General features: G+C 37.0%; 2 protein-coding genes across 2 annotated transcripts; both read right to left on the reverse strand.

Annotated features, from left to right (window-relative positions):
• Positions 1-331: 331 nt before the first annotated feature.
• Positions 332-5,255, reverse strand: LOC106152575 (uncharacterized). The gene is made up of 2 exons (XM_013526200.2): positions 4,565-5,255; positions 332-2,482 (listed from the first exon to the last, which is right to left on the reverse strand). Exons 1-2 carry the CDS (start codon positions 5,107-5,109, stop codon positions 1,543-1,545), a joined length of 1,485 nt encoding a protein of 494 aa, XP_013381654.2. The 5' UTR covers positions 5,110-5,255; the 3' UTR covers positions 332-1,542.
• Positions 5,256-9,088: 3,833 nt separating this feature from the next.
• Positions 9,089-16,799, reverse strand: LOC106152607 (neuronal acetylcholine receptor subunit alpha-7). The gene is made up of 6 exons (XM_013526251.2): positions 16,679-16,799; positions 13,506-13,654; positions 12,591-12,635; positions 11,918-12,027; positions 10,926-11,467; positions 9,089-10,449 (listed from the first exon to the last, which is right to left on the reverse strand). Exons 1-6 carry the CDS (start codon positions 16,743-16,745, stop codon positions 9,899-9,901), a joined length of 1,464 nt encoding a protein of 487 aa, XP_013381705.2. The 5' UTR covers positions 16,746-16,799; the 3' UTR covers positions 9,089-9,898.
• Between the last annotated feature and the right edge of the window lie 427 nt (positions 16,800-17,226).

The following is a 17,226-nucleotide window of genomic DNA, read 5'->3' on the forward strand; positions in this document are numbered from 1 at the left end:
CTACTCATGCTATACAGCTACCGGTATCATCGGCAGTATCATACAGTGTATATGTACTAATACACACGGTAGGCCCTACTCATGCTATACAGCTACCGGTATCATCGGCAGTATCATACAGTGTATATGTACTAATACACACGGTAGGCCCTACTCATGCTATACAGCTACCGGTATCATCGGCAGTATCATACAGTGTATATGTACTAATACACACGGTAGGCCCTACTCATGCTATACAGCTACCGGTATCATCGGCAGTATCATACAATGTATATGTACTAATACACACGGTAGGCCCTACTCATGCTGAACTTACATGTAGACATACTTCAATTTATTGTTTTATTCATTCTCGCCACGATCAATACATACAGCAAAGAAAATCGAAATAGAAAGGGCATAAAATACAATGAATCAGACGTGGAAAATTGCATTGAAATCATGCGTACAATACATAATACGGTATGGCAATGCAAACTGATATATCAATGCCAATTCTAATAAAACAAAGATATATGAAGCTTAATGCACTCGAAATGATGGCACTTCAAAATAAAAGTATTAGGGTTTAAAACCCTTTATGATAAAATAATAATGCTCAGATAATAATAATTGATTACAAAAAACTGATAAGATTATTTTGACTCTCACGTCAAAAACCACAGTTTAAATGCCAATTAAAAAACATACGCTCTAACAGATGTGTTTAAAATACATGCGTATATATAAAGAACACAGAAAAAAAGTATAACCAACTGTTCTACATATAGCTTGTAAAGAACCGGCCTAAATTAGGCCTATTGTTTAAACGGCATTGTGTTTGGGACTAGAAATAAACACAAAAAAAACATACAGTACATGAAAGATAATGTTCCATTGTCACCATAGTATTGCTGACGGCACACATGATATGCAAATGCATTATTCAGTGTAAAACTCATAGGCTTACATTCGTAAATGAAAACATATTGTGATGCCGCGGGTAGGTCACGGGGTGGACTTACAAAGCTAGCTCGAGTTTTCAGTCTTTGATTTACATATACACAGAAACAAAACAAAAAACATATGTAATGATACACTTTAAAAATGTATTCCCAGCTAATGTGGCATATTAACAAAGTCTTCTGATTTTGTTCAAATATATATGTCAGAAAAATGAATAAACACATTTGGTTATTGGTTCTTTTACCTTTTTTTTCGGAAAAGAGCATTAGCTACCAGTTGATTTTTTGCTTGGCGAGACATCAAATCTCAACGAATATACTATTTAAGAAAGTTTTTGGTTTCTGTGGACATGTGAATAAAAGACTGAAAACTCACAAAATAATGCGTATGATTTTTTCTCCTAGAATACAAATCAGAAGGTGGAGTGTTTAGAGAATGATATCGATTAAAGCCATTAACTTCATGTATTTATTTTTCGTTACTAAACTTGAATCAATTGAAATTTTGAATAAAATTTTTAAAATAAAAATATTGCAACATTGTAAAGCGCACCGGGCAGGCTACACGTGTTAAATAAATTAAATAGATTAATCATCACAATTGTACTGTATGATAAACATTTTGCACTCTCCGTAATAAGCTGTCGCTATACTTGTGCATAGTTCTATCCACAATCCAGTTCTTGTCATCAGGATTGTCCCAATTTCTGTAGTGAAACAACATTGCAATTTCTTCTGGTACCACGTGATCTTTATATCCTGGCATGTTCTTCCATACATAGTGAATCCCCACGATACGCGAGCGTTCTGTGATGACGAAATATTTTGAGCGAGAACGGGGCCTACTCACTTTCTTCTCGCGCTTTGTTTTTAGCTGTGTTAAAAGATTAAATTCATTGATTGATTTGTTATTGGCAAGACTTTCGTCGTTCGGCCATTCTGCCTTAAAAAAGGCGTTTTTGAATAGAAATGAACCTACGTGTGGTTTCATTCCACCGAGACTTTGCACTAGTTTTTTCCAGGTCATATCAACTCGTGGCACGATAAACTCATCCATATCCGTCATAACTGTGAAGTCAGCTTTATGCATATATCTGTTGAAGCAGTCATTCAGCGCCACCACTTGTCCATAGTAATGAATTTCCTCCCTCTGCCCCTTAACTGGGGGCCAAATATTAGCTTTGATAGGTAAAGGCCACTGAATGAGATCTGCAACACCTTGTTTGGTATAATGTTTTATTACTTTGGCAACTCGTGGACCTATGCTGTAGTTATAGAATGTAAAATGTTCAGCGCCCAACTCGCGGTTCATTTCAACCATCTCCACGAACTGATTAACATTATCGTATTGTAAACTCATTGGCGTTATGCAGACTGCAAATTCAAATTTCGGTTTGACTGGCAATTTTGTTGGTTTAGTATTAAGGACCTTCAGTACTCCACGTGCTGGAATATCACATTCATTGTAGGCAAGTGATGCGGCATATGGCAACAGTTGTGACGTCAGCGGGCAGTGGAAAGCATATCCATTAAACCTGTGAAACAAAAACAAAAATGTTTGAATTGTTAGTTATTAGAAAATACCTATATTTGCAAGCGAGGAGATTTTTTGAGACGCTTAACTTCTCTGAAACCACATGACCTTCAAGATCTTAAAAAAAAACAAACAAACAAAAAAAAAAAAAAACGGACGAATAGCATGTGACAGAGAGGGCTGCATTGATGCTATACTAGGGAATATGTTCTACCTTCAGGAAGCAGAGGATGGATTGTAACCCCCTCCCTATATAATACCTGGGAAGTGAAGCAAAGGCAAAATGTGTTATCCTTGTGCCCTCCCTCCCTCCCTCATGTCCCCACCCCTGGTCAATAAACCGGGTTCAATTACTGCATACGTACATGTACAGTCTCATCTAACTGTCCGTGATGACCGGATTTACAGGGGTGGGTGTCAAACATTTTTTACTCTGAACGCGACTTAATATCACATTGTAATAAACGATTTCCTGATTAAACAATGTTGGGGTGTTTCTGTTTAGTGATAAAGAATACGCCCATGATGCAGCTGACACAGGTGTTAAGAGGCTGAGAGGCTGGTGCCTAATAGTGTAAAATAATAATAATAATAATAATAATAATGATGATGACAACGACGAGGACGATGATGCTTGATTCATCCCCGCTTTCTCATGAATAATTCAAACATGAAAATCGCTTTAAATGTGTATCAATTTCAGACATATGTATATCGCGAGGTGACAGATTTAGGCAGATCAAATAAAATCCTGATTAATCAGTGAATGCAATGCTTGTCTCCTTTAATCCTCATTAAGTCTTTCCAAATAGCATATGTCCTTATGGTTTTTAAATAATGAGCTTAATACTCCTGCTCAGAAGGTACTTATATTAGTACAAAGTGAAAATACAAGAAATAGCAGTTCACTCGGTCTAAGCCGAAAGGAGAAAATTTTATGGGGGTTATTTTACTTTGGAAGTAGATAGACTGAAGTTCGATAAGCCCAGTGCACTGATGAAGAAGATATTAGATGTAAATCTTCATCATTTTGGACTGCCGTTATGTAGACGGATTTTGTATCATTGATTTCACAGCCAGATAACCACATTGTTCGAATACGATTGCACGCTGCAATAGAAAATTGCTGCAGCAAGCGTATTCTATTGATTCTGGTATTTGCAAATTTTAACAACTACTAAGGTGAAAATCAATAGTTATATAATTCCTTGTAGGTACATTGAACAGAGTAAGTATGGACATCAAAAGAATTACTCAAAAGGCACACATTTGGCTGGTAGTGTAAGGAGGAGCGTGCACTCAAGGTCTTACAAGTGGCAACAGATCAACATTTTTTCCCTGTTGAATATTCTACATATGTAGTCTATCAATCTGGGTCAAAGTCAAATAAAAAAGACACCTCACCTTCACGCACTGATAAAACACACAGGCTTGACAACAACCATGTGCAGATATGGGAGGGGGAGGAGGGAGGGGGAGAGGGGGTTGGCGGATTATAACAAAATGTTTGGTGTGAGCTTGATCTCACAGCGATCTTAGTGCACATTGTTGGCGTGTATCAAGAATGACAACTCGCTATCGGAGCACACGTAAAGAGACCGATAACGGTTCAAAATGGAAACCTGTTACGTCTTACCCCAGCCCTCTCCCACAATGTAACGTCACAAACTGCCCTTTATCTGCAGAGCATATTTACAGAAAGATAAGAATTCGAAGTACAACCAAAGCTTTTGTTTATCATGTATCAAAAAACAATTATTTGCCCTTTTTTGTCAAGTTTGCCACCTTTATCAAACCTTGACTATATAAACTGGTTCTTATGCTTATGTTTTAGTTCAAAACGTAATAGTTCAAACCCAAAGCTACATTGCCATACGGGAGACATCGATTTTCCTGAGGTCTACCTTGTGGACCTCTGTACAAAGTAAGCTTACACGATCACGTCACATAAGTAACCCCCAAGTAGCGCAAGTTTACTTTTTTGAGGCCCAGCAAATCGGTATGATTTAAAGATTTCTAACATTTTCGTATCCCTATTAATTTTGAGCGAAATAAGCAAGGGCATATACATTACGGACTATACCTTCGCCCATGGCCTTCGGGATATTTCTCCAGTTTTCCGGGGATGATATTCAGGAAGACCGTTGCATTAGCATGTCCCCCTAAAGCGCTGCCTGTTGTGTTGTCCCTCCCTGCATTGTACCAAGCCTGGCAAAATCTCGGAAGTTTCCCCTTGGGGTCGCCTATAGATATGACGACAAGGACGCCATTCTTTCCAAGTCGGTCATCGACGAAGGCGGAAAAAGTATAGAAAGTCCCTTCTTCTCCAACAGGGAGGAAATCTTGACGATCGGGTGTGTCGAAAGGAGGCGGCGATAGCTTTGGGCATGACTTGTAGTCAGCACGACTGGGAATGACCGTCAATTTCTCCGTAGTACATTCTGTGGTCGTTGTTGTCGTTTCAGGAAGCTTGCCGTTTTTTACTATCTGCCGTGATTCTAAACCTGGTTGAACTATGTCTTTGATGTAAGGCTCAAGGTAATTAGCAGAAGGGTTGAAAAAATAATATATTATGAATAAATATAGCCCGATAATCCATACGAGCGTACGTTTAAGTCTTACTCTCATACCTGCGCCAAGTGTTCGACATGCCTGATGTTGAATAGAGAGCTCTTTCCTTCGATCAGCTAAACCTTCATTATTATTGATCCATTTTGTTATTTGCTTTGCGCTACGTTCTGTTTACACAGCACGAGATAAAAGATTTGAAGGTGGGAGGAAAACCTATAACAACAAAAGGGCAATTCTCCCTCAGAAATTATTTTTATAGGGAGCCCGGGGCTAGTTGGCCCAGTTAGACACTTTTGGCCTTGTAGAGCCAACTAGGAATGGGTTAGAGTAACAAAACCGGTTTCAAAGTAAGCCCCATGAACTAAGCTACGTATGTAACGCCATTCTTTTACAAATATAATGCCAGATGGCTCACAATTTGACAAAAAACGCAGTTGACGTCAAGGGGGCCAACTTGCCCCGCCACGGGGCAAGTTGGCCCCAGGGTCGGGGCAAGTTGGCCCCCTATACGAAAATGAAGTAGGCCTATATATCCCATGTAAACGCCTTGAAATACATTTTTATACATTTTAATTTATTAAATTGATTTTTGAGAGTCTTTGATGAATAAATAGTTCAAATGAGGCAGATTAATTGAGGTTTCCGTACGTCACGTTGTGGGGGGGGGGGGGGTATGTGTTGCAAGAACCAAAAATCTATCAATAAAATTTGTTTTGTTTTAATTAAGAATAAATTAATAATGTTATAAAGCAGGTTTTTAATGAATGAAAACGAATAATAAATTTACGTTTTAAAAGAAAGTAACAAATTCAGTTTTAAACCGTTGGGTTTGTTTCAACAATGGGAGGGGTGGAAAATCCTCTTGGGGCCACATATAACACTATAAATACAATAAAATCACCTTACAATGAATTAAGGCAAAATAAATGTTTTTCTAAGGAAAGTCCAATGGATTATCTTTCCAATACATACAATCAACAGAACATTTCTAATACAAATTTTCGAAAAGACACCAGAGAGCAAATTTTTAAAAAATCAATCAGACGGTAAACACCGGCAAGGTTTGTCAATTTCACCAACTTGTTTATTTCAAGAAGTTACAACTTCTTGTTTATTTCAAACAGCGTTGCGCGCAAAGGATTGTGGGTAATATGAGGGTCCAACTTGCCCCGAGTCAAGGGGGCCAACTAGCCCCGGGTGCACATTATTTATTTTAAGGGATGGCAGCCATTTGTGGTGCTAGAATGAGCAACGATGATACATCTCTGTGAAACTTGAAACAATGAGCTTCAGTTTGATGCCCTATACAAATCTTATATTCGATCAAAAGCATATGAAAATAGATTTTTAAATCTCTTAAACAAAATTACTTTTAGGTGCAAAAATAGTTTATTTGGACTCACCGCTTAATTAAAACTTTTTAACGGCCGACACTTCCTTAGCATTAATAATAATAATAATAAGATTCTTATATGGCGCCTTACATTCTATCTCAAGGCGCCTTACAATAAAGGCTAATATACTAAAATCATTAAAATGACTACAATATTTTAATCATAAACTCTTATTGGAAACCATTTAAAATTTACACTACTAAAAATCAATCTTATTAAAAAAAAAAAAAAAACATATATATATTAAAATAAAATCTAAGAGATATAGACAGAATTAAAAAAGTGGGTCTTTAAAAGAGATTTAAAATTGTCAAAGTCTTCTGTTTTCCTAATAAAATTTGGTAGACCATTCCACACTCTTGGGGCGTAGATTATAAAAGCACGATCTCCATAACTTTTTAGGCACCCCTTCTCTAAAACAGAATGTTCTAAAATAAAATCATTCTCAGTATTAAAACGTGTGGACCGCCGTGGTAAGTTAAAACAGATAAGATCAGATAAATATAATGGTCCTTGTGAATGGATCGCCTTAAAAATAATACAGAGTACTTTAAAATCAATCCTCTGCTTCACAGGCAGCCAGTGTAATTCTTTCAGAATGGGAGTGATATGGTGTGTACTATTGTACTTAATTTGACAAACCAGTCTTGCAGCTGAGTTTTGAATAACTTGTAACTTTTTAATCTGATAGTCACAAATACCAAAGAGGAGACTATTGCAGTAATCTAATCTTGATGATATAAATGCATGTACTAATTTTTCAGTGGTTTTGTTATCTAACACTTTCCTTATTTTTCCAATGCGCCATAGTGCATAAGATGCTGATTTACACACTTCAGATACACGCTTGCCCATAGTGCCATTTTCATCGAGGGTAACTCCCAGATCTTTTACAGAACTAGATGGTTTTATAAGAACATCTCCTATGCAAATGTTGGCATTTGCTACATTTTTTCTATTTGCCTTGAACCTTGATGTAAACCATATCAACTCAGTCTTACTATCATTTAAAGCCAACATGTTCACTTTCATCCATTCTCGAATCTCTGCAAGACAAGTCTCCATAGAAGTGATTGTTGCAGACTGGCTGCTCTTGCATGTAATATATACTTGTGTCTCATCTGCAAAAATAACAGTGTTCAGACCATGCTTTAGTATGATATCTTCTACAGGTAACATGTATAATGAGAATAGGATCGGACCTAACACAGACCCTTGTGGGACACCGTACTCCAAGTTAACTGGCTGAGATAAAACCATTGTAGGCTACGGTCACTTTACAAGTGTATGTGGCCAATTTCTTTACCTCGTAGTTACTTTTTCATAAAATGACGGGGGGCCAACTTACCCCGGGGTCCAACTAGCCCCGGTCTCCCCTATCACGCCATAGTCACCAATATGAGCCCATATTTGTCCGACGTATACACTAATTTTTAAGCTGTTCCCTCCCCTCAAGCTCTAACTCTTTACAGCGAGAACGAGCGCTTCGCACACACACATGTACACACGCACACATGTACACACACACACACACACACCTGCATACGTACAAACAAACAAACAAACATGCACAACAAATTGGTACTGGTAATTTTAACCGTACACTATCCTCAAATAATCGATAATGTTACATACATGAACTACGCACTCGTTTAAAACGCATAAGAACGTCACAACATAAGTAATGAAAGCATATCATTCAATCGTTCAATCAATGAACGTAAACCTTGTACTGGTAATTTGATTGGATAAGAACACACAAAAAATTCCATTTTATCTATATATTTGGAGAGTCCATAATTATCCATCTGTGTCACACTAGTGGCGCCTGAAGAAGTACGGTTAAATTCTGAGTAGCAGGCCGTTGTCTCAGATTGGCTCCAAACGCATTACTTTGAGTGGATGTCAAAACAAGGCAGCCACTTGAATAAGATCCCTCTACGTTGTAAATGTTTGATAAAGCAAAATTCTGAATGTCACGGGATATGACACACTGCAGGTCGATAAAAACCTGCGACATATAAGCAAAAACGGGGAAAGTGATATTATATTGAAGCTTTTTACTGTAAATATATTAAGAGTAGTTACCATGAAATATATGAAACTGAAAACAATGGCAATTTGTGTTCATCCTTCAAACACAAAGGGGTCATTAGCATGTAGTCGATGTAGAATACAATTGATTTTCGTCGTTAACCCTTTTTAGTGCACTTCTTTTAAGTAAATACAAAGAGATAAGAGTATGCAGGCCTACTAGCACCTATTATGTGTCAAAGATTTGTGCACGTCATCTCACCAACTGCGAAGTGTTTGCGTGCTCACGATAGTAATATGGTCTTTATGTAGATATGATTTTACAGGGCCTATGGGCAGTTATAAAACTATTCTATATCACCTGTACACAATTACGATACCCAATAACAACGTCTTTCTAAAGAATCTTTCATATATATGAATTCCCACTTCTGACGTGTGTAGGCCTACATAAAGGTAACTAAATGATATCAAGAAAGAAGACTGGAATATAGACTCTAACGTTTTGTTTATACCTGTACATTTACATTTCTCATTGATGATCGGAACTATTTTCCCACATTTAGAAACACTGACGATTTACTCAAGGCGGATAATGCTTATGTTATAGTGAGGAATGACGACAGCAGTTTGGAGCTTTCGAACGTTTATTCACCGACTCTCTCTTCATACAACTTCACAAATATTTATACTCAATTTCTCCGTTCTGATCACGCATTTACTTGTTTTCTTTTCCATTGTCTTTGCGTGATTACAAAATATTTTCCATTCGAATGTTGCAAGTCACCATGTAACATTTCCTTATTAGGTAATCCCTAAGAGACTTGTTTTCAATTAAAGATATTTAAAATAATTTGGATTACTCATGCTAAGACCTTATCCAAAACTCAGTTATCATGTGGTAAATAGATGATCAAAATTAAAATATGTTATGAAATTAACCAATCACATTAACTGTTTCTGACTTTGACCTTTTCCATCTTTTTCTGACACTAAAAACATGTTCTACGCTTGTTGACTCTTGGAGAAACTTAACTTACACTCAATAACTCTTTGTCCCTTTTACTCATTTGATTCCGCTTTAATTGTTTTCTGTAATTAGTGAAAGTGTAAGTAATTTGATTTACAACACTTATGTCATTATGTCTTAACCATTTGACCTGCAAAATTTTAGGACAAAATGCTTTCTCCTAATCTCAAATCTAGGCTACTTATCTTAACGTGCATATCTTGCAAAATGGGGGATAGGAATATTGGTTTTCTTTATGAGTTTCATATCACAAAAACGGTCCTTGTTTTATCATTTACGATGCAAATAAGATTCAAATAAACTTATCAATATTTTCCAAGTCCACTGACAAGGCTATAACACACTTTAAAAATCAAACTGGTCCTATAACGACACTTTTTTTGCTGCACTACGTGCCTGTTGTAGCTCCGTTTAGAAAATCTTGGAGATTAGTGCTTTTAAATAAGGGCAGAAAAACCAGAATCCCAAAGGCGCAAATTATTGTTATTATAGCCATTAGTAAAGTAAAAAACCTGTCCAAGCCGGAGGCAACATCTTGCCAGTGTACAGCAGGGTTGTTTTCGTGAGTGTTTTTTGTTTCAGCATTGTTGTAAGAACGCTCGCCCTGATCAGTAAAAGCGATTTTTCGACCTTTTGGTTTTGATTGTATGGTCTTCACGTCCTGACCCAAGTCGATCTCTTCAGTGTCACTGATACGAAAGGGCAGTTTTGTCTGTTCGCTCTCTCCCAATTCATGGCCATGTTGTGTCAACGGGGCTATCTTCATTGGCGATTTGTCTCCACTTCCGAGACACCATCTTTTACTTCTTCTTTGAAATATTTTCGCTATCCATGCAGGTGGGACACCGTTGTCTGCATGGTCATGGTGCAGTTTTAACACAAACGCTGACATAACTATGGAAAATGAGCACATCACCATAATGATCGTCAGGTAGATACCTGGAAAACAACAACGGACATCATGACTTCAAACACAGGCTAAGGTTGCAGTTTTAAGATATCTGGCAACCCAATTATTAAGCGTTCACCATTGTTACTGAGTCTGTGATAAGTACATGTGCGGGGTCTTGAACTGCATCTTCAGTTTAGTTATAACAGGTCCTTGCAACTTGTGGATATCGATAATAGCTAGTGGTCGTGAATATAGCTAAGGGAGTAGGGTGGAATGAATGTTTGTTGGGCAGTACAGTACAACCTCCCGCTCCCACCCATAGCCTTTGGAAACCAACCACTTTTCTTTTGAAAAGGGTTACTGTGTGTAGGGGGAGGGACAAACGTTCACAGTCCTACTCCCTGATAACGTAGTTAGCTGACTGTATTTCAAACCTTATCACTGCCATTGTAATTGAGATAAGTCGTATCATTCATAAAAAAGATAAAATGACCAAATAAACACTAAATCTTTTTGCACTCACTTATCAAAGGAGGGAACTCTGAAGTCGCTGGTATATGGTCAGCAATCAGGAGAACAAAGACCGCAAATGCCACAAGAACAGACATGCCCAAGGTCATTTTCTCTCCGCTCTGAACTGGCAGAATAAATATCACCAGACTCAGAAACGACAGCAGCAAGCATGGGCTGACAACATGGAACCCATAGTAGAGAGACCCTCTGCGTAACTGCAGGTAAAAAGTAACATCAGGCCACGGCTCCGGACAGCAATCGTAGTAGATAACGTTTCGCCGGGCTACGGTGTCCACGATGTCCCATTCGCCGTTTTCCACGTACCCGCTCCCAAGCAAAACCTCGGTGGTTATGTTAAGAATGTCCATTAGGTACATGTCCTGTGCCCATGAGCCGAATTTTAAATGGCAGATTTGATCATCAAAGGGAAAATATGAAAGGTCCATCTTGCAGGAACTCTTGGTGATGGTAGGGACAGGTGCGAACACCTCCCCGGTATAAGTTACCCAGCTAAGACCATTGTAGAGGGTCGTCAGGTTGTACCCAGAAACACTGAAATATACAGAGTCGCTGCAGGTCATGGTACTCTCCGATAATTGAGGCAGAAGGGATATTCAACAATCCGTTAGTTTTTGCCCACTATTTTTGTTATAAAGAGTCTAAAGATCCTTTGAATGGCTTATATCTTTTAGACCATTTTCTCTACTTGTGCTTTATGAAAACTGAGATCAACACGCATTTGCGTAAATTTTTTAATTGTAATGAAGAAAAGTTCAATTATCTTATACATATGAATGTCTATATTTTGTTTTGCAAATAAAGCCACACAATGAAAAGAAGTGTGGTTGCCAAGAAGATTGATATCTACAAATGCTATCAAAATTTTTCATTTATGGATTGACTTGAAGGCCTGATTATGAAAATTTTCACGCCAGTGAAACAGCTGTCTCTATTTTAGCCCGTATGTTTTATGTTATCTATAACGTGAAATAACTGGCTTACCTGTTGTATAGGATAATATCTGGCGACCAGAGAAGATTCCTTGGGATGCGTGTAGTGGTAATGTTTCCATACTGTGTGGGATCCCACTGTAACTGCTCATCAAACCACCACTAACACAATTTAAAGATAAGTATACATGAAAATAAGCACAACGGGAACAGCAGCTACGATATATAAAAAAATCATATTGACACAACAACCACAATTTATCAAAATATTATTTGGCAAGTCAGAAATAAAACTATTCATTTCCATTTCGGGTGCTCGTTTTGCATATCTCAGTCCCAATGTTTTTCGAAGCAGGTGGGTAGAGGAAGCCGAATGTCCTAATCAGAATCATTTAGTCAAGCTGAAACAAGAGCAATATCAATCCATATATTGGTACAGGACATCCTCTTTGATAAGTGACAGTGAACACTATGTCATTCAGTCGACTGGCGACACGAATAAGGCCAACTATGAATCCCTTTCTGTGCAGACATTTTGTGTCAAATAACGTGAAAATCAACATTTACCCATTTTCAAATACCAGTGTTGAGACTATAACAGAGGGTTGAGACATGGGTACTTTGAAATGTGTTTTGAATCGAATTGGACATGAATATACTGTACATTTATTGCCAGGTACAAACAACAACAACGTAATACAACAATTTCTTAAGTATTAGCTTACCATATCGACCCATGTGTTCAGCAACAGCGCCTCGTTCTTTTCGTCCTTAGAAATTTATATATTAAATAATATTTTATTCGGGTGTAAAACAGCAAAATAAATTAATTTATATCATGGATATATCTCACATATGTAAAACAAACAAACAAAAAAAAATCAAAGACACATATTCAATGCTTGGTTTCTAAAATTCAAAAGAGCAGGGTACGTTTTGTTTGGTCGTTTAAGGGGACAGCTGAAATGTCGGACATTTAACGGGCCTTTATTTACCTACATGTGTAATTCTCTCATTATTACCATTCTGTATTCAACCGATTTTTAATTTTAAACAGAAAAAAATAGTTGGCATTTTGGATAGAAGAGAAGGATGTTGGGTACGCATGTACCAGATTCTTTGTCACAAAACATTAAGATCAAGTTGTACATCATACAAATGATGGCATCCTACGGACACTAGAATTCAATCAATTATCGACATTGTTACATTAATTATCCTTGAACTCCACTCGCATTCGATTTCAGCATTCATACAATTATATTTTCCCTGAGAAATATCAACGTGGTAATTAATTATTAAAACTCTTATCGTTTGCTCCTTAAAATCAAATATTTCGTCGCTTTGTTCTTCAACCAAATAAGTGGTCGTTTTGTGACAATGACTTCAGAATATCGATAGTAATACAAACGGGATGGTAAAGGCATTCTTACGATTTTGAATTGCATTTAATATTAGTGTACTTTCTTTGCTTTCTCTGTGTGTTGTATGTAAACTGTTTGCAAAGGAAAACTAACTGGAAGTAGACCTCATAGAAACGGAATCCCGTATATTGAAAGTCGCCATAATATAGAGGATAGTTGTAATGAAAACATACAAACGAGAGAGAGGGAGAAAGAGAGAGAAACGCCTTCTCTTACCACTTCCAGTATTTGGTATAATGTCAGGGACAGGCGTACTTCCAATGCGCGTGAATAGTTTTTCACGGGCCGAACCCACTTATTGTATTGCTGCAGCAGATTGTTAAACAGGCGCTGTTCTATCCAATACTCATCGTTGGTGGTGTTGCCTGGAATGAAGTTCATTTTATAATTAGAAAAAACACTCATCCTAATATGATTAAGAAATTATTTTTGCAATTATTTTTAAATAAAGCTAGTTTTGTAATTGACAAAAGATTTATAATCGAAATTAGATCCATCTATGCAAAAATCTTATTTCATCTCAGACTCCTAAAAAAGGTCCAGAGCTAAATTGTCTCCCATCGAGACCGAGAGTATTAATAAGTGTTAAGATATTGAAAATACTTTATAACACGACTTGAGTAGAAATATCTGCTTTAGCACAAGATTCTAAGAATCTTAGCAGTCTAAGTTGTCTTTCAAAAAGAATATTAAAAACATCTTATCTCGTTATAAAAAAAAAACAAACTAAAACTCATAGCGCATAGGATTTGGTTTAACAACAATGGCGTTATTAGGTATCTCAACTACATTCATTGTGGGCGCTTGAAAAACGCACAAGGCCAACAAAACAAAGTCGTCTGAACTTTTAAATGGGTACGAGACTGAACAAAATGGGCAGGGCTAGCAGTCTAAGCTAAATTTCAAAGTTTTGGACTTTTTATGAAACAAGCTGAGCTTTAGAATATATTTGCATGTACAGTATGGAGATCTGGGCGAGAGATGGTGCAGTTCACCTGTCCAAAAGGTCAACTTTCCTTTTTATTGTGTTATGATGGTTCTCTACAGAAGTGTGGGCTTGGAACTTTTTTCTAAGAACCAGAGTGGTATTTACTGCAAGGGAAATCCAATGGCACTTATATTCAGGCGGTAGAGTCTAACAATTGTGCCAAAGTTGATAAAAGCATGAATCTTTCCATATGGTGAAAGACAATATATAGTGTGTTCGTTAATTCTGGATAGGGAGGCATCTCCGAAATTTAGAAGTATACGGGTGAGCCGTTTTGTTAAGATAAGTTGACTCAGCGTTTTTATGAACATTCAGATTTCTCCGAAACAAGCACTACCAACGTAAATTACAATGTAATGGATAAAATAAATACATGTACAGTCATGTGCAGCACATGTATGAGGGCAAAGATGACGACCCGGGGGCGGATTGAGGCCGTCTTCTGGGTCTTCTGGAAGACGGTCAGATTTTCAAGTTTACATTAACAGTTATCTAATTTTCTGTCGGAAGACGGTCAAAAATAGAGGATGGATCAACAAAGATGATTTGGAAGACTGTCAGAAAATATCTTTGGATCCGCCCCCGGGTCACGTCACTGGGTGATATTGGTTTTCGTCGGCCATTATCCTTAACTATCATTATCACCTTTTTTTGACATTCAAAAATAAAAGAAATAAAATATAAATAAATAGATAATTTATTAAAGGGGTATAAATAGAAATAATGTAAAATAAATTTCAATTGCGGGCTAAGGCTGGGTTCCCATGCCTAGATCAATCCATCTGGATCGAGACTCCCTGGGGAGTCCCACTAGATTGCTTTCAACTAACCGGCTTAAGTGTCTGTCTCGCCTACCGACATTAACATATTTCACTCGGTTGCTTAATGAACGCAACAAAACCACCCGGTCTACCTCTGATTTTCTTCCGGTAATTAAGTTACAAAATGTTGCATCCGTCTCAGTGCAAGTGAAAATCGAGATACTTGAAACTGATAACTCAAACAAGGCGTTGGGGTCTAAACAAGTACTGGTTAATCAAAACAATGAGATGCGATTTTTGTGAAACGACTTGTTAAGTGATGTGACTGTATCTAGCACGTTTAAGTTCATGAATTTTTAATTTGTGTGATCTTTCATACACGGCCTAATAATTTTTCTCTCAGGCTATAATCTTCGATGTCATTAGCCCCATTCAGAATAGGGGACTAACTAGTCCGAGGGTCAAATACAAAGCTTGCCGTCTAAACCGCTAATAGACACTGAATAGATACATGTATCCCGTGGGGGAGTATTCAGGTGGGTCGGCCATATTTGGTTCTCGGACTAATTAAAGTAACACAGTTTTGTGTCTGTAAAAAGGGAGAAACCGCCGATAAACAATGGTGAATAAAATGTAATCATGAAATAAAACTGAAAAACACCCAATGGTCATTCATCGTAGAAAGTCTCATGCTTTTATCAACAATTCTTGAAAAAATAGACCTAACCTCCTATTACTAAAGTTATGAAGAGGTAGCAGGAATTAAAAAGAAAACGTTTTACAGAAATAAACGTTTTAAAACATATTTAATCCTACTCCATAGACTTTGAAATATCATTTATTTTGTTTTTACGTCTAGTATTTTGTTAATTTAATAAACAATGTATTATGAACTTTATGTGTATTGTAATCAATTGTAAAAATTCAACCTAACAGCAGGAATTTGAATAAAGAACTGGTAGTGTAACAGTACATGTATATCATTCACAGTAATGATAATATAACTCTAATATGCTGCCCAAGAAAAAACATAAGTTGTGAAAAAGTTGAGTTTGGAAGGAAAGCGAGGGCACGATCAAAATTTGTCTCATGTAATATTTTGCGTCTTTCATTTGCATAAGTGTTTTAAATATTTTTCTTTACAAAGGATAACAGGGTCCAATTTAGACATTTAAACGCTAAGTTTGCTTAACAGAGAGTAATTGTTGAATGTTATTGACTTTTCTCTGTTATTTCATCGCCGTCGCAGTTTGCCTTGTTTGTCTTTAGTAAGTTAATGGCCACTTTTTCATTTTTTATGAAATAGCTATCCAATTTCCCTTCCAATCATTCTTATATCGGAAGGGTCACATATCCAGCCGACCTTAATATCTATATGCAGCAAAAAGACAAGGATTCGCACGAAAACAACTTAAATAACACATATAGAAGTCTATATTGGTGATATGGATAAGAGGGTTCTATTGGAAACGCCCCAAGTATATTGTAATCTTAAGTTCTAATTTTCACATCCAAAAAAAGTTTGAATCACATAAAAAACAATCACTAAGTTCAAAGTACATTTATTTCAGTAATTTCAGTAATCAATAGTGTTCGTGTATCAGTTTTGAACATTTGAAACATTTAATAATAACACTTACCTGCCCTTGTGTCTTCAATGCTGCATTGCAACAGAAGCACCTTTAAAAAAAGCCATTTGATCGTCATGGCGCTCAGAGTATCTCTCTGACACCAACGTTATAGGCGCTCCTCTAAATGTTTGGACACAATTGTCGTATCCCACAATCCCCACTTATGGGATATTGACTTGTTCGATAAAACATTTATGTTTACTATCCTAGGAAACAATCGGGAAAATGTGCTATGAGAGATACATGTATTATTAGAACCGTCGCCAGAACTAGCATGCAGGCTGTATTGTACATCTAAGAAACCTAGTCCTGCAAATCTTTGGAAAACGTTGAATACTGAATTCTACACTAACAACCGAATGCAGTATCTTTTACTTTTATGTTTTATTGCTCTGTAGTTGTATTAGAATAGATAAGACCCTTGGGAATGTGATACGTAGCAGACGACTTTCTCTTCAATATGAAGTGCATTTTTGAGAATTAATCTTTTCCACATAAAGCTGCACAATCTTGATATTAACAACGTGATTAATGTTGAAAACCTTTGCTGTTTATGG

The sequence above is a fragment of the Lingula anatina genome, chromosome 1 (genome assembly GCF_051362555.1).
Source record: "Lingula anatina isolate TDL-2025a chromosome 1, LinAna3.0, whole genome shotgun sequence".
NCBI classification, from domain to species: domain Eukaryota; kingdom Metazoa; phylum Brachiopoda; class Lingulata; order Lingulida; family Lingulidae; genus Lingula; species Lingula anatina.